Source organism: Mus caroli, chromosome 11, assembly GCF_900094665.2.
Source record: "Mus caroli chromosome 11, CAROLI_EIJ_v1.1, whole genome shotgun sequence".
In the NCBI taxonomy this organism is placed as follows: Eukaryota; Metazoa; Chordata; class Mammalia; order Rodentia; family Muridae; genus Mus; species Mus caroli.
Genome location: NC_034580.1, coordinates 51,853,297 through 51,873,500, shown reverse-complemented (window position 1 = coordinate 51,873,500; position 20,204 = coordinate 51,853,297). Strand labels below are relative to the sequence as shown.

Genomic DNA, 20,204 nt, shown 5'->3' with positions numbered 1-20,204 from the left:
TCCCTCCCTCCCTCCCTCCCTTCTTCCTTCCTTCCTTCCTTCCTTCCTTCCTTCCTTCCTTCTGCCTTTACTTTCTTCCATAGGATTTTTCTATATATACCAGGTTGTCTTATAACTCACTACATGGCAGTTTTAGCCTCAAACTCATAGCTATCCTCCTGTCTTACTCTACCAATTGCTGTGATATCAGCATACGGTCTGGTTTCCATGCTAGGAGATCTGCTGTACACAGGGTCCCTAGAATTCCATGTCCTCCCTGGATCAGTCAACAGCTCTCACAAATACTCAACTAATGGCTCACAGAACCACATGTGACAGGTATTCAACATAGACCATCAGCATCCCCTTCTCCCAGCATCTCTTGGCCTGCCTCTTGCCTGTTTTCACCCCGTAATGGATATAGTAATAAGGGAGCAGAGGCCAATGTACTCCAGCTTCAAAGCTACAAAGTCTTCCGGCTGCTGAGTGGCAACACATCATTTCCCACCTACTCACTGCCCTTCAGGGGAAGACTGGGACCAGTATCTGTCTAATTCCTTTTGAGGAAATCAAAGTCTGGACAAGCACTTCTTAGCTTACAATTCTCAGGTGGCTTCCCATGGCCTAGAGTATGTAACAATCTGTCTCCAGCCACATACTTCCCTGTATCTCCCCAGCAGGTGCCTGCCTAGATTACAACTAGAATCCTCCACTCTTTTTTTTTTTTTTTTTTTGGCCAGTATACCATCCCATGCTCTTGTCCTCAGTTCAGATCCTAGCTCCGCCCTTGCCTAGAGCTATCTCCCGGGTTACATGTTACATGCTTTCCCAGAGACCTGCCTGGTCCTTTAGCACATTCTCTGAGGCAATCCCTTCATTTCACTCATCTGCAGTTGTTCCTGGCTGGGACACACTATGAGCACAGAGCTGTCCTGAAATACTCCTGGATCCTGGATCCTGAATGAACAGATCTGCATTTACATATAGCAAGTGGCTATTTCACATTGGGACGACCTTTTCTGTAGTATTAGTTGGTTTAAGAACCCCCCTGACCTATAGCCAGAAAGGCACTTCTCTCCCTGAAGTTTTCCATTTGCACTCAGTATAAAAATCCCACCCTAGGGATCGTGGAGATGCTCAGATGATTAAGCGCTTGCCTTAGAAGCATGAGGACCTGAGCTCAACCCCAGTTTCCATGTAAAGTCACAAGTGATGGTGCACATTTTCAAACTCATAACTGGAGAGATAGAGACAGGTAGAACCATGGTGCTCTCTAGCCTCCACCCTAGCCTAGCAAAATCCATGAGCCCCAGTTCTCACCAAGAGACTTATCTCAGGAAACAAACAGGCAAAACAAAGTGGATGGCTCCTGAGAAGCAATACCAGAGGCTGACCTTTGACCTCTATGTGCATGCACAACATATACATATATGGATCTCTGCACAGATAAGTGCACTTGCATGCACACAAACATGCACACAATAAAGGATGCTGGGAGGATGCTTTTATTCCTCCAAGACTATCTGAATAAGAAGATAGTCTGTTGTTTGGATCCAAGTCTTCCCATCTGAATCCAGAGAATCCAATCCCCTTCCATTGCACCACACACAATACATCTACAGCTGGCTTTAGTGGCCCTGCCTTTTTGCTTTCTCCCTGAGTCTTCCTGTCTGATGAAACCTAGATGGTTCCAGCTGGACGTTTGCTTACAAGAGAGGAGTTCAGGAGTTCCTTCTTCTGAGCATGCGTAAGAAAGAAAAAAGGAGAGAAGAGGAGAAGAGAGAGTGGGGAAGGGAGCAGAGACAGGAGGGGAAGCAGAGGAGAGGGAAAGAAAGGAAAGGGGGTAGATAGACCATCCATCATCTCTTTATTCAAGCCTATTTAGTTGTTAAGACCCCGAGTCCCTTAAAGGGAGAATCAATGTTTGGTACATTTTCTTTTCCTCAGTTCCTATTGCAATGGCCTGCAATGGCAAATGGATTTCATCTCTTGAGTCAACTCTGACCATTTCACAGTAGCTGCTTAGAATGCTGAAGTGAGAGGGAGTTTGAGGTCATGTTGGAAATCGTGTGAATAGCAGCAGCTGTCTGCACGGTGCAGAAGGGGCATGATGGGAGCCCCACTGCAGGAGGGAGGCAGTGACGAATGCTTCGAGTGACTGAATACATCTATGAATGCTACCAGTTTCCCAAAACAGCTCATATAACTACTTTACCCTAAGGCTCCAAGAAGACAGCAGCCATCTCGCTCATCCCCTCAAAAGAGGTCTTTACCCACAGGGATAGGTGTTTATCAATAAACCTCTGCTCAGAGAGAGAATTGAGATTCAACCGCACGCCAGTGTCAACACCTGTGCGTCTTATGGGGAGAACATGGATGAAGATGCAGGAGCCCAAGTAGGTTGCCATATCAACCAGAGAACTGAAGACATCTGCCATCAGCCAGGGGCATGGGCGTGGGTGTGCGGGGTGAGCAGTGTACCCGTTTCCTCTGAATCGAGACAGTCCCTCTGGATGGAGAAGAGATGCTCATAAGACAGGAAATAAAGGAGACTGCAAAGGTTCAGGAAACACCTGATCCCTGTACAAGTCTGCAGGCGGCTTCCCAAGGCTATCAAAGCAGCAAGGAAAGAGACTCTACTATCAATTGATCTCCTTGCGGAGCTTAGCTGGAGCTCTGGGGAGGCAGTTTCCTTGCTGGGATGGACCTTTTGGTGATGCAGCTGCCTTTGAGTCACCTCTGCCCCTGTACTTATCATCACTAGACTCAGTGATTGACTAAGCTAGACTTGGGTATGATCACTGCACTGGTCTATCACTGGGACGCTATCTGGAGTTCTTCTATGTTCCTTCATGTTGCTCCTTGAAAAGTCACACCACAGAGTAGACAATACAAACGTTCCACTTTTGCAGCTCACAAAATCGGCACACATAGTGTGGTTAGGCTGAAGAGAGGATACTGATTCTGTGAATTATCCTCTCGAAACATCTCCCTACCTCCTCACTACTAACATTTCCACATTTCAATGCCAATGTGAGCCTTCCCTCTTCTGAAGTCTCTCTGTACACAGCCACCATATCTGTCTTATTTTATCCCCAATCAGATTCCACGGCAGCATGTGGAGTCCTCAGAGACTAATTTAGGCTCTTTTGGCATAATTTGCAAACAATCTCCATCCATTACTTTCAGTAGCAGCATCTACAAAATGGGATCACTATGCCTAAGACAACATTTAGGATGCACCTGTGACAGAGCAAGTTTCTGAGTAGCCTTTGCTCACCCCATCACTCGCTGCATTCTCTTCATTTCTATATTAAGGCTGATTTCTTTTGTCGAGCAATGAGCGAGTGTTACATATCATGTGTGTCCTTTACTATTTCTTGCAGGGTGAATGATAGACATTAGAATAAAATAGCACGGTGCTGGACACTAAAGGGGATAATGTGAGCAATGGCCTGTGCACAGACCCGGTCAAGCAAAATCATCTGATTACAGCAGCTACGTGAACGACAAGGCATAGGGAGAGCTTAGCTAAACCTGAAAGCTTACGTTTTTTATTAAAACAAGTAATTCTCAGCTCTAGACAGTAGATGCTGGAAAGAGATGTGTGCCCAGCATTGCTTAGTGTCTTAATCTTTTTTCCAAAGAAGGTAGAAAGGCAGGATTTTTGTCTACCTCCTGAAAAGCATTCTGAAGGACGAACAACATAAATCTGCAGACTGTGAATTCGAAGCTCTAAAGTGACTGTGTGAAGCTTATACTGCAGCTAAGAGGCCTTTGCTGTCGCCAGCAACCAAACCCTTGTCAGAACACTCTTGAGAATACCAATTGGACCTACAGCAGGAGTCCCACAATGGCGGAGATGTTGCCCTCCACCTGGCTATAACAGGCTATCGTCATTTGTAGATGTGTGGGTGAGCCCTGCCTATTGGTGACTAAACTCCTTGATGTTAGGGGCCTTTTCATGTGGACTTGGCACCACTGTGTGAGGATATATGCACTTTGTAGAGAGCAATTCACATTCTAGCAGTGGATAGGTGCTCCACACACAGGCAGTGCTGCTTACAGAACCCATGCAGCTTGCAAAGGTGATGCTTCCTGGAGGAAATGAGGAGAGAGCGAGAGTTGGACTGGTCCAGAAGGGTCCCATTTGGATGATGACTGCCCATTCCTTGGCTACCCATCAAGGCTACATAGACTTGGGGGTTAATGTTGCTTTATCTCTCAATAACATTTTTAATGTTTTATTAGGCATATTAATTACATACAATCATGGTCTCACCGTGACATTTTCACATTTCTCCCTCTACTTCCCAGTGAGGCCCCTGTCTGCTTCCTTGGTTTTGTTTTTAGTGTCGATGCTTCAAAGAGTTTGGTAGGGGCTGTTTACAGGACCCTGGGCACCTTGCCAGTGACTATGCTCCTGAAGCAAATGTCTTGTGCCCCCAGCACCCACAACCCACTAGCCATTAGCTGCCCATAAATCTTCAGGGAGGGCCAAGGTCCATCCTCCATGACAGGAGGTTGACGGATCCAATCTCATGCAGACCTCGCTCTGCCTTTTATATTTTTTAAAGGATGGGGCATACAAATTCTAATATGAAATTTCGTCTTCTCGAATGGTAGACTCTGTCCTGGAAATTGCCCTTGGGTGGTCATTTAGTGACCTCTTTCATAGCATGTGATGTATGTCAAGTTGAAAAGCCCACCTGGAGGCTACTAGAGGTCCAAGAGGAGAAGTTCAGGAACATGTTCCCTCTACACCTGCCATTTTCTCTGCCCAGAAAGTTCCACCCTCTACTCTTCCTGTCTTCCCTCCTTCTTTACCACACTCTCTGAGAGAAGCCAATTCCGTGCCTCCCTGTGCCTCTAACACTCCTTAGAAATCTGCAAAGGCACGTACAACATTACATTTTAATTTTCTTTTACAGGACAGTGTGCCTCGCTGGGGATAAAGTCCTCCAGGGCAGTGAACGTGTCTTAGCTTTGTCTGCGTTTCTAGTACTTAACGTTATGCCTGGGTTTGGTTAAGGGCTCAGAAATGCTTACTGAAGAAATGGAAGACTTTTTAGATAAAAGCATTGCTTAAGCTGCGATGCCCATACTAAGCAGTATAGAGTCTTCTGGGTCTGCTCTTGAATATTCTGATTCTGGTTGAAGAGAAGCCACTGCTGAGCCTTGCTTTAAACCAGCCTCTGGGTATTTGCTACGTGTGCTGAAGTCCGGGGACCTCTTGGTTAAACCATATGCTGCACAAGGCTGGGTCTTTGCTTTTGTGTTTTAGTTATTGGCACTTACCAGCATCTGTCACAAGGCTGCATTCCTACATGAAGCAGGAATTGTGTGTGTGTGTGTGTGTGTGTGTGTGTGTGTACACGGACACATGCATACATGCATACTGTGCATGTGCATGCATATGTGTGTGATAGAAAAGAGTGAATGGAATAATGAATGGAGGAATGAGTGAAGAGTTGACATGAGCTGTTTAGTGGCCCTCTGATTGCTACCTAACTGCAGATCACTTAGCATGGCACTTGCTCACTTAATCTACACTTACTCTATAAAGGCATGGAGGCAGGTGGATAGCCCAGTCAGTAAATACCTGCTTTATAGATAGCCACCTGTACTCTGTCTTAGTAGACTTGGAAGGAGACTCTGAGATATTTGAATTGATTATTAACCATCACCTCTGAAATCATGTCAGGTGAGGAATGTCCATGCAAAGACACTAGACTCTCACTCACTGGTGGCAGTAGTCAGGATACTTCTGTCTGTCTCCCCTGCATCCCTTGCCCTGTATTCACCACCCTCCCCTTAAATGGCCTGTTGCTGAAACTTCTAGCAGGAACAGTTAAAACATGTCCTCTCCTTTCCTTTCTCCACCCTCTGGTGGAGGGATAATGAATAGCAAAATACATCAAAAACACAATTGAATGATCAAATTGAAATGATAAACACTTGCTCATTTTTTGAAGTCAAAAGAATGGGGCATTAATTTGAGGTAAATGCTGCTTCATATTTCAGAAAAACATTCAAAGCTAAATCTGAATGACATATTTTTTCTTTGTTTTCCATGCCTGATGAGTTAACCCATTCTGCCCAGAACACCTCCCCTCTCTCTCTTTGATAGTTTTACTCAGTTCAAACTGGGAGAGGTGTACAGATTCCCACACTGATGGGCCACACAGCACAGTCACAGAAGGTTCCACTGCTTCCTGTGAAGGTAGCAGAGACGAGTCACAGTGCTACCTCTCCTGCAAGTCCCCTCCATTCCCTCTGCTTTTGGGACTAAAGAGCAGAAACTAAAGGTCTTAGTAGACTTGGAAGGAGACTCTAAGGACACAATGAGAAAGAAATGTTCAAAGGCAAGAGGTTGTATTTCTGGTCTGTTATCTTCACAACCTAAGACCTGATCTTGTAGAGAGCTGCTGCCTGTTTATCAGGGAGGCAGACGCAAGGCACAGGCAAGGTTGCCTATTATGGGCAGTGACAATAAATGACTTTATTGATTCTTGGAGAGTTTCCTCATGTCCCCTTTGGGGTGGGTACAATCTAGTAGAGAGCCAACAGTTTTATCCTCTCTGTTTCTAATGCCCTCCTTGCCACACAGTTTGAAAACATTGAAACATTGAAAGAACAGCCAGATTCATAAGGCAGACATGAGTAACAACCTGTATGCTGGTATGCAGCAGGTGTCATGTTCAAAACCTCAAATCCACTGCCCACAATAGGCAACCTTGCCTGTGCCTTGCGTCTGCCTCCCTGATAAACAGGCAGCAGCTCTCTACAAGATCAGGTCTTAGGTTGTAAAGATAACAGACCAGAAATACAACCTCTTGACTTTGAACATTTCTTTCTCATTGTGTCCTTATTATCTTGCCTTGGCACTCAGCATTTTGACAGTAGGGAGGCAGTTAGCATATCTTTCCACCACGCACTGATACAGACAGCTCTCAGCCCTGTGAGTTGAGGGTACCTGTACCAGCTATTTATGCTCATTGATTTTCTTATACTTGTTGGGCAGTGAGAACCTTTGAGAGTTTGACCAAAAAATGAAATTGGGGTCTCATAAATACATACACAGACATGTGCATATATATGTGCACACACACACGCGCACACACACACACACACACACACACACACATGCATGTGCATGTTCTAGTACCAATGGAGGCCAGAAGAAGGTGTCAAATCCCCTACAGCTGGAATTACAGTTGCTGTGAGATGTCAGTTTCAGGAACTGAATTTGAGTCTTCGCTAGAGTTGTTTATGCTTTTAACTGCTGAGCCCTCTTTCCACAGCCAAAAGGCATCTTCACACTTCCTTATGCGTGTAAGAGGTTTAAGTGGTCCAGATACACTGATGTCTCATTAAACCTTTCCCCTCATAGATCCATTCCAAGCCACAGGAAAAGGAACAGAGGTCATCCAATATCTAAAGACCTGCTCTGCCTTGTTCTCAGTTTCTTGCTATGATGTTTTCACAGACCCACAACCCAGAGATTCAGTGTTAGCTTTTTTTCTTCCGTGCAGTGAGTGTGATTCTTGATTTTGACAAGTTGACTGGTTTACATTTTACTTAGGGCCTTAGTGAGGTATCCCTGTGGGGATGTCTGGGGGACACTCACTGAGTGGGTCAGACTCACCGTGAATGCAGGAAGCACTATTCATGAACCAGGGTAGTCACCCGAATAAGAAGGGAGAAGGGGAAAGCCAATAGAACCCTATCATCCCCTCTTCTCTGAGTCCTGATCTGCTCAAGGGGGAGCAAGCAGCCTTAGGCTCTCGTCCCTGAGTCTTCCTCATCGGGATGAACTGTGTCCTCACACTGTGAGTCAACACAATCCCTTCCTACATCAGGATGCTCTTGTCAGGTACTTGGTCAATCAACTGCTATAGCAAGTAACACACCAGGCAAGATCCTCAACCCTGGCTTGACCAGAATGCAGAGTAGCTACCTTTTCCATCCACTGGTCCACTCTCATGCAAGGCCACATCTGCAGTATGAAATTGGAGTTCATCACTTTCAATGCTGTATCAGGTCACTGCCTCATCAGAACACCCTCTATTACTTCAGGCACAGTAGTCAAGGTGTCCTAAGGATAGGTGGCTCTATCCGTTTATCATAGTCAACAGAAATGTAGATTTGAGGGCTGAAGGTGGTTCAAGACCACTCTCCACTCCTCTACTGACCTTGTGAAGGTTACATAGCTGCCCCACCTCATGCTCTTGTCTCAAAGAGGATGACAGCAGTTTTCTACAAAGCTCTGTAAAGGACTAAAATAGATAATCCCCCCAAAGCATCTAGTTCCACATAGTCTGTAGCCACAGATTAATGAGTGACAGCAAACACCACCACCCATGGCCATGATGCATTTAACCAAAGCCTTCTGGAAAACTGTAATTCCTGAAACTCATATCAGCATTATCCCATGCATGATCTCAGAGGCAGAGAAAATTCTGAATTCATATTTGGACACTTCAAAGTCTCAGCAGTGGCAATCGCTGAGAGGCTCTCATAAGGGTATATGGAAGAGAGATGAAAGACACAACCGTGCCTTAAACCATTCGTAGCTCGGTGGCGGTCATGGAGCCAATGATGGTTCATGAAATCTACAGTGCTGACTCCATCCAGCTTGGGGTCTGTATCAGCTCTCCCTCATTCTGGATGCTTATACTTTCTTGCAGTGCAATTCCACCAGAGCTTAATCCCCAGAGGGACAATGTCTCTACTGATTAATTTTTAGCCTGTCTTCTGACACAGAGAGACAGCTATACAACCCAGCACCCAGATTTACATGTTTAGTTTCTATTATTAAGGGAATTAGCCCACCACATTTATAACACTGCTGCTCCAGATGTCCCTGCTGGAGTTCCCCCTTGGCAGTCTGTTTTAAGCTCCAAGGGCATCACTAAAACTGCGTAGCCTTCTCAGATCCTTCTCTCTTTAACCCATAGTTTGTCTTAAGCAGATAGTCACTTCGCACCTCTTTGGAAACCACCTAGCCACCACATTTCAATAATTATTATTTACTTTGCCGATATAGGTCACACTTCACATCTACCTGTGCTTATGGAGATATAGGCACACTTTCATTCTCCTACTGGTGGGCAGGAAATGGCTGGGGCATTTTAGCTACATTGTCCTCAACTCAGGACCAGTCCTTCTCCCTCTCAGCAGTTGTCTATAAACTTTCTCAATCTAGAGGCCCCCGTGAAGTAGGCCAGATGCAATCAACCCAAGACCCCACCAGGCTGGTATCTAAAATTCGCTGATGGTGAAGAAATGCACCCATTCTACAAAGCACAGCATGATCTAAGATATAGATGGTGGGAATCACTTAAAAGACACTGGAAATGTCCCTTGAAGGGCCTTCTCTCACGATGACAAATGATGACTGGAGTCGCTTTTGCAACAACACCTACCCACGAGCCCTCCCATCATGGGAGGGTCTAGCCAGAAAGACATGTCAGAAATAGCAGCCGTTACTTACATCGGTAAGTCATCTCAAAGCTGTCACTGATGTTCACAATATCGATCTGGGGAAGCAGCTTGGGGGGCTCCGTGAGTTGTGACAAAGCAAACCTAAAAGCCGCATGTTCCTGTGATTGTTGGTTTGGAAATAATCCCCCTGTGAGGAAAGAAAAGGCAGTGTAGTAAGTCTGGGGTAGGGATGGATCTCAGTGTCTCAGCAGACCATTCCAGAGAGTCCAGTCTTTTCCCATGCAAATCCAGGCCTATAGTCCTTGCTCTCACTGGTAAGGAATCCAACCAGACTCAACTGGATGCCAAGACTTCCACACCATGGCTAAGCTTTTATGACAGGGCCCTTAGCATCCATCACTTTGCCCCCAACATTTGACTGTGTGCCCACTAGCTCATCAACAAGCAAAGAACACAGGAGACTAGAGTTTTACTCTTCCTTAATTTTTCTACAAGATGTCCATGAGTCTCTGTTCTCTCTCTCTCTCTCTCTCTCTCTCTCTCTGATTCTCCCTGCATTTATCTTTTCTTATCGAGACTCTATTTCTCATTCATAGAGCCTCTAGTTATAAGCAAGTGTTGCAGAGTGTTAGAAATGGAGGCCTGGGACTCTTCAGGCTTTTCAACCGTAACTGTTTGTTTGCTTTGAGACTCTGCCCGGTCTGAGTGCTAGGATGCTATGTAACTTGCCCATTGCCATCCATGCTTATTATTTGTTTTTCTTTGAGCATTCTGGTTTTTGCGTTTCATTGCTCATGTTTCCAGATACCTCGGACAGTCTGATTACATAAAGGGGTTGTCATTGTGCTTTGCAGATGTGGGGGGTCTTATGGTTGCCAGAATGTGCCAACATCTTCCAGTGAACAGCGCAGGGATGGTACCTGCTGGGGCTTTTGTTCCAAAACACAAGGACACAGGGCTTTTCTTTGCAATAGCATGGATGTGCAAATGAATTGAAATGCATGCCTATAAATTGAAAGCAGCTGTTTCTAGGGTTCAGACTACAACACATGTGTGCACAGAAGTCTATCTCTGATTGGCCAGTAATCATTACAGTTCCAGTAATGTCCCGGTAACTTCCTGTGCAGTAGATACATGTTTGGTGTTAGAGATCATGTGAGTAGAATTGACAACAGCCTCGTGGAGGTGATAATTTCAGCATTTGTCTGACGTGTCTCCCTTGTGTTTAAAAAGAGCAACAGTGACAAAGACTGAACATGAAATTCCTGCAGGGATGCGTGGGCTAATGTGGGTGTGCCCACAGCAACACCACAGTCATGATGTATACACATACCTGCAGAAACCTAGTTTCCTTGATGAAAGATCACAACCAGCGGAAAAATGTACAGAATAAGCAAGAAGAGAGAGGAACAGTGCCGTAGGCCAGCACACGTGACTTACATACACACTAAAAACAACCCCATTTTAAAAAGCAAAAACAAACAAGCAAACAAAAAGCTAAAACAATTACTCTTGCTTGGGATGCTCCACTCTCTCCTCCCAGGTGACCACACCCCACACTCCTCTGGTCCTGGTTTTCTCTGGAATGAATGGAAGTGAGCAGGTGGAAGGTAGGAGGGAGCAGCTACAGGCTGGGCCACAAGGGAAGCATCTCCCGGAGGCAGGAAGTTTGCCTGTAAGGCAGGAGCTCACGCACATGTACACACTTCAGAATACAGCTTAACAGGTGTCAGGAAACAAAGCAAGTTTCTCCACAGCAACCCCAACAGTACCAGGAGCCAGGAAGCTGGAGAGACCCCAAGAGGCTATTAGAAGCACATGAGTGTGTTATATATCCCACCCCCCTGTTCTCTCTCACCCCTGGAAACACAAACACTCTCACAAACCCCCATAGTGGGGATGGAACTCTCCCTCCTAAGCCAACCCCTGATGTGGGGAGGACACAGAAAGCCAACCTGCCAAGATGCCTCCAAATACAACAGCCTAGTTGATGCTGGGGCACAAACAGTGCTGAGCTGCTGGTCACCCTGACCCCAAGCCCTGTTCCCATGCTGATGTTGCTTCATTTGTCTGTCCTATGGTTACAGGAATAGCATTACCTGTCGGCTCCTTCGTAAATACAAGTACAGCCAGCACCGAATGAAGGGAAATGAGGGACAGAGAGGCATGCAGCATGTTGAAACCCACCTGCAGGTTGAGAGGATGGAGGCCAGGAATGAGGACTGCTGCTGAGGGGTGGGAGTGAGGAAGGAGCCTCTCTCTCTCTCTCTCTCTCTCTGTGTGTGTGTGTGTGTGTGCTCTTGCTGGAGCACTACTGTCAGTGTCTGTGGACAGAGCACTCAAGAGGATGGGGAAAGGGTGAGAGAAAAGGCAGGCTAGGAAGTTCCAGGATCAGGGAATGAGGGACACAGCCCAGCATGGCAGAAGGGAAAAGGAAGATAGCGAGGGGGGTCCGTAGAGCTCTGGCTACCAAGTAAGGCCTGGGACTTCTCAGCAAAGGCAATCAACCTAGCATCCACCACTCCTTCCTGAAGAGGGGGTCTCTTTCCCCTCCCCCAGCCAGACATCACTGTCATCCCCATCACTCCGGCTACATGTGCACATTTAATATATAATCACAACACACATACGCCCACCTTACATATTTATATAAATCAACCAGAACATCCCCCTAGTCAGAGTTAACTCCTTAAACACTCTGAACCCTGTTTCAAGCGCAGTCTGCTTATATTTTTCCCTCTCTGGAACAGAGAAATGCTCCTCCATTTCAGGCACTCATGCCTGATGCTTGGAGTGCGCGGTGTGTGTGCACCTGTGTGTGTGCGCGCACACACACGAGAGAGAGAGAGAGAGAGAGAGAGAGAGAGAGAGAGAGAGAGAGAGAGAGAGAGAGAACACACTTCCACGGTGCCCCTCGCAGCATCAGATGAGGATGAAACCCCCTTTCCCAGACCGGCGACCCAAGTCTTCCTCCCTTCCTGGTGTTCCATTGCTAAGCACAACAGCTCCGACTGAGAATGGGTTGAGAAATCTCCCCTCCAAATAAAAAAAAAAAAAGAAAAAGAAAAAAATGAAAAAGAAAATCCTGGCCAGATCCCCAAAGTCCCTCCCCAGCTGCCCCTCTCACTCACCTATCTGGATATTGTTGGGGAAATTGGCACCCACAACCGCACCTAGAAAACCGGTGCAGAAAAAGGCAAAGATGTACGGCATATTCCTTTTTACATTGGCGAAAAAGAAGCCCTGGTCCAACCATAGATTTGGTCTTCCCTCCCCTCCCTTTGATTCTTCTGGATGCTCTGCCGGCTCTTTTCTTCCTGCAATTCCTTGCTTGCTTCTTTCCTTCCTCCCTTCCTTCTGTGAGGTTTCTCTTGTTTCTCTTGGAAGGGGAGCCGAGCAGTTAAACTGCAGCGTTAACACCGACTGACAGCCAGATTAACTGAGCCGGGAGCAGCCCGTCCTCATGCTTGGAGCGCTAGCTCGCTCCCCCTCTCCCTCTGCTCTCCTCCTCTTCTCTAGCAGCCAGCCTCTCTCACCCTCCCGTTCTCTCTCTCTCTCTCTCTCTCTCTCTCTCTCTCTCTCTCTCTCTCTCTCTCTCTCTCTCTCTCTTCTCTCCTCTCCCCCTCACACTCTCACAGGCTGCCAGCTCTCTATGCTGGTACCCAGGAGCCAGCTCGGAGTTCCTGCATTGGTCTCCCCAGCCCATCACCCCTGCCTCTCCATCCTCACCTCACTTTTCCCCCTGTGGGTGCAGAGGATGGTGGAGATGAAGGAGGGAGGGTGGAGGGTGCTTTCTCCAAAGGGGGCAACCCACTGTCCCCTTCACCTCCCCCACCTTCCTCTGCCTCTCTCTCTCTCTCTCTCTCTCTCTGCCCCTCCCCCTGCCAGGGGATAAGATGCTATTGGGAATGCGGGTTCAGTTGCAAGTCAGTAGGTGGCAGGGGGTCCCCACAATAGCCCTGGATTCACCAGCTGCTTGATCTAGGTCACTTTCTCTAGTAGTGCACGCACGGGTTGTGCTGGATATATCTTCTACACTCCACTGGCCCAATTATTCCTACAACTAATTCCCAAGGGGGAGACCCTAGAAATCCCTCTCCAGAAATTTAAAGGAAAGACTGTGAGAAAGGCATACAACAGTAGCTTCGGTGTGACTGGCCTGTGCTTGGACCTGGATGCTTAGCAGCCCCTTCCATCTTTAGGAGAGGCACGGGTGGCCTTTTTGCAACCATAGGTATTTGAACTTGTCCCCCCCCCTGTTTTTTTTTCTTGCAGGGTGCAGGAATCTATAACAGCAGAGTTGTGTGGGTGGGTGAACAAGAAGATTCAGGGTACGCACACAGGGCAATTACATGAGTCATTTTGCGCTGATTCCAGTCGGAGGATGCAGGCTGCCTTCACTTATAACTCAGATTGTTTGTGTCCAGGAGAAACTGGGCCTCTGTGGACCCTGCTGGACTGCAGCTGGCTTGGAGATACCCAAGAGAGATGTGTGTACAGGATGATGGCATGGGCTGTGGGGCAGCCATTGTTAACAGCTAGGGCTGTTTACAGTTTATCTTCCTGGAGTCATTCCATCTGTCCTCCCACTCAGATATGACCATGGCTCCTGGAATTCACTCATGAAGACACCCAGTGAGGTCTTGAACTTTTAAATATTGTTGCTATATTTTTAAGTGTGTGTGTGTGAATGCCATGACATTTGAGTGGAGGTAAGAGGACAACTTGTGGGATTTGCTTCTCCTACCATGTGGGACCAGGGATTGAACCCAGACCATCAGGCTTAGCGGCAGGTGTCTTTACTGGGCTCAGCCATCTCACTGGCCCTGGCCTTGTGGACTTAAAGGCTTTAGTTGTCGTGGGTAGACCCTCTGACCTGGGTAAGATGCTTACCGAGCCCAGAGACTTGCAGGGAAAGCAAGCTTCACTTGTTCCCCAGTCGGAAGAACCAAAAAGACTTTGGACTGGAACAAAACATTTCATCAAGAGACTCCCCACTCCTTCACCAGCACGGCACCATCACACGTGGGACTTGCCACATGCTCCACACCAGCCGTGAAGCAGGAGCAATGTGGTGGCCAGGTGCCTTGTGCTTTCCTGTGTCTTTTGATAGACTCACTGGGTAATTCAAGTGTCCCGAACACCAGTGGTTATCCACCATTTATCTTGCTGTGAACAGAAGGAACAGGTATCTGGCTTAAAGGTCATCATTATTTGGCCCTAGGGCAGTGAGTACTGGGCAGGGCCATCCTGTGTGAGCATCAGGGAGTGAAACTTGTGAGGCCAGGCTCCAGAAAGATCACTTCTGAAGTCAAGGCCAATATTGAGAGCCTGTGATTGAATGATTCCATGTTAAAATTCTTCCATGGACTTTAAAATTTTTTTTTTTTTTGTCTCTTACTATTTTGAATGGTACCTGGGGATCTTTCAAGCTCTCTGAGCTTTGTGCCTTGTAATAATAATAATTAGGCTGTCACTAAAGGCTTCATACATTGTCACCTTTCAGAAGATCTCAAAGCCCTTACAAGGATTAATTAGTAAAATCACATCACCTGCTTGGAGCTAGAAATAATTGTTTGGCTTGGGGGTGTGATTAAAGGAGTCCAAAAGATGCATTTTCTATGATCTTCATAAATCATGTAATAAGACACAGCTTCCAGGACACACACTCTATGGTCTGTCCTCAGCCCATTGATTACTAAGTACATGTCTGTTCAATGGTTAGAGACACAGGAAGCTCAGACATAGAGGCCAAATCACATAGTGTTTCAACTGATCATCACATTTCTCTTCAAATTAAATGATAGAGGAATCCTTCTCTGTATCCACTGTATCCACACTCTGTATCCAGCTTGGTGCTGGGGACCACAGAAAGGTCCTAGGCAGGACCTCTGCCTCAAAGTAGGTGAATGTGGTGGATGGCAGATAAAAATCTAACTGCCATCCAACACAGGCCAGGACAAGGGCTCTGATGCAAATACCACAGTGGGGAGGGGACAAGGAAGCAGCCACTGTGTATCTGCCAGACCCCAGCATGACTTCAAAGACTTAGGGAAGGGAACTTGTGGTCGGGAGACAAAGCATGCTAAAGAAGAGAGAGCAGGCAGCCTGCTGGAGGCAGGAGAGGGTTCAGGCGCTCTGTGAGCCTGAATAGAACCTGGAGAGGACAGAGACAAGAAGCCAGCAGAGGTGAGGCTAGGAACCTTCTCTCTAGGCTGTGGGAATAGCACAGAGAGGATGAGAAAAGGAGACAGAAACTGGTCAGGCAGGGCAGGTCCCCAAACCAGCAGCTTAAAGAATGTCCTTGCTGGAAGCCAGGAACACCAGAGAAGCATCCTGGTTTCTATGTCTTTGTTATGTCCCAAAGGAACACTTCTGTTTAAAGGGGCTCCAGAGCTGACACTGGAAGGGGCACCTGGATACCCGCTCGGGTCGACTGGGCTCACTCCCCTCCCCATTCTTCACCCAAGTTCTCTGTGGTAAGTCCTTTAAAAAGACCCAGACAGCAGGTCGGTGGTGCCCTATTTCCCTGGATCCCTTTAGAGGAGCTTTTCTGCACTGCCTCTCTCTTGCTCGCTCCTCCCTCCCTCTTAAGTCCCCACCTAAGAATCTATTTTTAAACTCTAAAATTTACTTGGTCCATGAATTTCGTTCTTCAAATTCATGAGGCAAGAACTTTCAGAAGTCCTCACTGGATCGGTCAACTTTGGAGGCTGTCAAGTTTGTAGAACTCTGACTCCCAGAGAATAGCTTCAGAGTTCTCAGCAACATCCCAACATTCCTGTATCAGAGTTGTCGGGGACATTTCAGGATTCTAATGGTAGTGTCAGGTGTGTGTGTGTGTGTGTGTGTGTGTATGTCTGTGTATGTGTGTGTGTGTGTGTCTGTGTATGTGAATGTGTATGTGCGCACATGTGTAGGTATAGGAAGAGACTGATCTCCCGCAGGAGGTCTTTTCCCTATATTTTTAGCCTCAAAAATAGGATGTCCTATCATGTGAATTCATTCCCCTAAAGCAACCTACCTGTGCCATTCTCTGTGGACAGTCTCACTCCCTACTCCTATTTACAGTGCCAACATGAGTCTTGAAAGATAGCTTCGGGGCTGGTGAGATGGCTCAGTGGGTAAGAGCACCCGACTGCTCTTCCAAAGGTCCAGAGTTCAAATCCCAGCAACCACATGGTGGCTAACAACCATCCGTAACGAGATCTGGTGCCCTCTTCTGGAGTGTCTGAAGACAGCTACAGTGTACTTACATATAATAAATAAATCTTTAAAAAAAAAAAAAAAAAAGAAAGATAGCTTCACAAACATCTACAGTTAATGGTGGCTGAGCCCTACAGATACAAGACATACTATACCCTAGCTGGTAGGACTCAGGGTAGTTAGATGGCCAGCTTTAAATTGTGGGCCCCAACTGGCAGCAGTGTTCTCCCTGAGTGGTATTTGGCAGTATCTGGAGATATTTTGGGGCCTCACAACTGGGAAAGTGTTATTTGGCATGGTATGATAGAAGCCAGGGATCCTGCCAAACTTTGTATAATACGTAAGGCAGCCTCTGCAACAATAATGATGTGACCTGGCTTACGGCAACACAGAACCAAGGCCAAAGAGCTTTCTTAAAAATTACACACACACACACACACACACACACTCACACACATGTATGTGTATGTATACATACATACATATATATGTGTGTGTATATATATAATTTTATGTGTATATGTGGGTGCCATGTTTATGCCTGTGGTAATTATATGTGTATATGTATTTCATGTGTATGCCTGGTGCCAAAGGAATATAGGAGAGGGCATCAGATACCTCAGACCTGTAGTCACAGGTAGTTGTGGGGCACCACATGAGTGCTGGGAACTAAACTCAGATCATCTACAAGAACAGCATATACTCTAAGCCTCTGAGTGATCTCTCCAGCTCTTCAAATCATTTTCTATTACTGCATTTATTTATTCATTGTGTATGTGCATGTATGTGGAGATGAGCATTTGGTGCCATGGGCCACAGCAGGCAAGCACAGGTCAGAAAACATCTGGGCACTGATTTTCTCCTTCCACCAAGTAGGTCTCATGCTTCCAGCTAGACGGTGAGTACCTTAACCTGCTGAGTCATCTCAAAGGCTCTAAAGACCTTTTTTTAAAAAGCAAGATAACTCTATTCAGTGTAAAATGATAGCATAGATTATAGAGGGATGGACTGCCAATCAAGACTGGGAATGGCTGCATAAGCGAGAGTCCTCAAGGGCCCAAGGATCTTCTTTAAAGGGCCATGGCATCTGGCTATCAGGGTCCCTGTTGCAGCTTCCTAGTCCTCTACATTACCGAGAAAGAAGGCTAGGTAAGAGTTTTCACATTCTAGAGTGTTTGGGAATGGGTGCTCTTTGAAGTCCAGATGGAAGAGCTCCAGGATGCTGATCAGCCAGTGCAAATGTAGTCCACACACAGTGTGTCCCAGGGACAGCATGGCATCTACTCTTCTACTGGATTATAACCTATCCTGGGGCATCTTTGGCAAGCCTTAACTTCTGTCACTCTGCAGCCAAAATAGCTTTAGAATTCCTTTATTTGGCTTTGGTTTTTCATTGCAAAACAAAGAAATGGTGTTGGGCAGAGAACTCAAGTCTAGTTGCCTTCTTGAGCCACATAGGAAAATACAAGAAAGAAGCCAGGAAGAACATGAGGTAGCAACCAAGTCCTCCTGGAAGAGGTTGCAGGGACCCAAGGCCCATTAGTGTCATATGGAAATGCAGGCCTAGTGTGGCAGATCTTCACACACACACACACACACACACACACACACACACACACACGCACACACACACGCACGCACACACGCACACACACACACACACACACACCAGTAGAGCTACAGATGGCTTGGCAGGGGAGAGGGATATAGCTAAATGGGAAAAGTGCTTGCCCCACAAGCACATAGAACTGATTGAGACTCTCGGCGTTCATATTAGAAACCCGTCCCAGTGGCTTGCTTGTCTGTAATCTCGGAGCTGGAAGGTAGAGAGACAATAGGATATGGGGACTTATTGGCCAGCCAGGCTAGATAATATGGGAACTCCTGGTTCAGTGAGAGACCTTGCCTCAGAAAATAATGCAGAGAAGGCACCTTTGAGGAAGGCAACATTCACCTCTCCCCTCCATGGGTGCACACACGGACAAATGCATCCCCCACACATATTCATAAATACGTATGCATAAAGGAATGTGGATTTTGTGGGGCTCTTTGTTTTTGTTTTTAGATATACCTTTTAAGGGAAGGGCCAGGAGAAAAACATGAGGCAAATGTGTATTAAGTACATATCTCATTTCTGGGCTCAATCTGACCCACGGTCCACAGAGTACCTGTAAGGAAGGTTTTCATACCTCCATTTTAGATTATTTTGGGAGTCAAGAAGTCCATTTGTTTTCTGGGCTTTGTATCTTCATCTGTGAAGTGGTCAGCTGTGGCTCTGCCCTGGCCCACTGTGACCTACAGTACAGTGTGGGCCTCAGTGCTATCTGGCAGACCTGTCTTTCCTCTACTTCCTGTTACCTGTAAGAGGAGTATGCAGGCTCTCCCTCCCTTCCCCAGCCTCCCTGGGCTCAGTGTGTATCTGTAGAATGTGAGGTCTTTCTGGCTTCCACATCCTGGATTTCCAGTATGCAACCATTCAAGGGGCGGGGACATTCTCAAATTTAAAATCTGAGAACAAACTGCAGACAGCTAACAAATTGTCAAGAATGCAATCAGAGAGAGGGTACCCCTGTGGCTTTAGGAAAGCCTTGTTTTCATCGATGTTAAAAAATAATAGTGATAATATTTTCCATGTTTTCTAGCACATTTCATACCGAAAGATCCCAAAATACTCCACAGATTGTGTGTGTGGAGAACACACCCTGCGGAATGTAACGACCCACTCTGGAGCTCTGCCAGGCTGAACAGTGCTTGCCGTCCCTTTTTTCTTCTTCTTCTCTTTTCTGTCTTCCCTCCTCCTTTCACACAAATGACAGCAGTTTTATAAGTGCTCAGCGTTACTAGGTAATTATGGAGCGAGGAAAGTTCCAGAAAACACCTCCAGGCAGGATCAATGCCTAAAAAGACGAAGAGGGAAGCACCCTCAGTATCATGGTGACTGGGGTGTGTGTGTGTGTGGGGGGATGACTAGAGACACTGACCAGTCCTCTTAACTAGTGTTGTCTCCCTACAGGCCAATGCACACTCACTAGGGTGGGTGTCCCAGCCCAGCCCCTCCTGTTGCTCTGCCTGTAGGCCTTGCAGCTGAGCTATGTCTGAGCTATGAGTCCAGGGAGCCGGGCTCTTTGGGGGAGGTCTGACCACCTCTCTTAACCGTTCTCCAGTAGCATCTGTGGGCTGTGCTCCTGTATTTAGCCAACTTATATTGGGAGGCAGAGCCTTGTCAGTTCTGAGGCATCCAGAGAGATGAAGGCTTCTGCTCCAGGACACCTGATTGAGCATAGTGGCCTCACTATGGGCTCAGCACACTCTTCTCAGGAAGGTACTCTGTGAGGTCACTCAGAAAGCCGGAGCAAGACATGTTCACTTTAAAAAATCAAGCCTGGCTTGAAAACAGAGGCCAGTGGATACTTGTTGGCAGCCTTCTCTGACAGAGCCTGCACCAGCAGCAAGGGCCTGATTGGAGTCCCCACCCACCGCATGGCCAAAAGCAAATTCTAATCAGGTTTCAGGAAACTGGAGGCCTAAGTGATTATAATTGACTGCCGTCCTCTGGCATTCAATTTTGCTGC

The 20,204-nt window shown here is 46.7% G+C and overlaps 1 protein-coding gene across 2 annotated transcripts in view; it reads right to left on the bottom strand.

Moving 5' to 3' along the window:
* Gria1 (glutamate ionotropic receptor AMPA type subunit 1) overlaps positions 1-12,946 on the bottom strand; it is a 321,785-nt gene extending 308,839 nt beyond the window's left edge. For both annotated transcript variants that reach the window (XM_021178392.2, XM_021178393.2), the window contains exons 1-2: positions 12,558-12,946; positions 9,476-9,613 (exon numbers count right to left, since the gene is read on the bottom strand). In XM_021178392.2, the coding sequence (XP_021034051.1) occupies positions 9,476-9,613; positions 12,558-12,639 (220 nt within the window). In that variant the 5' untranslated portion in view covers positions 12,640-12,946. The remainder of the gene's footprint in view (positions 1-9,475; positions 9,614-12,557) is intronic.
* Between the last annotated feature and the right edge of the window lie 7,258 nt (positions 12,947-20,204).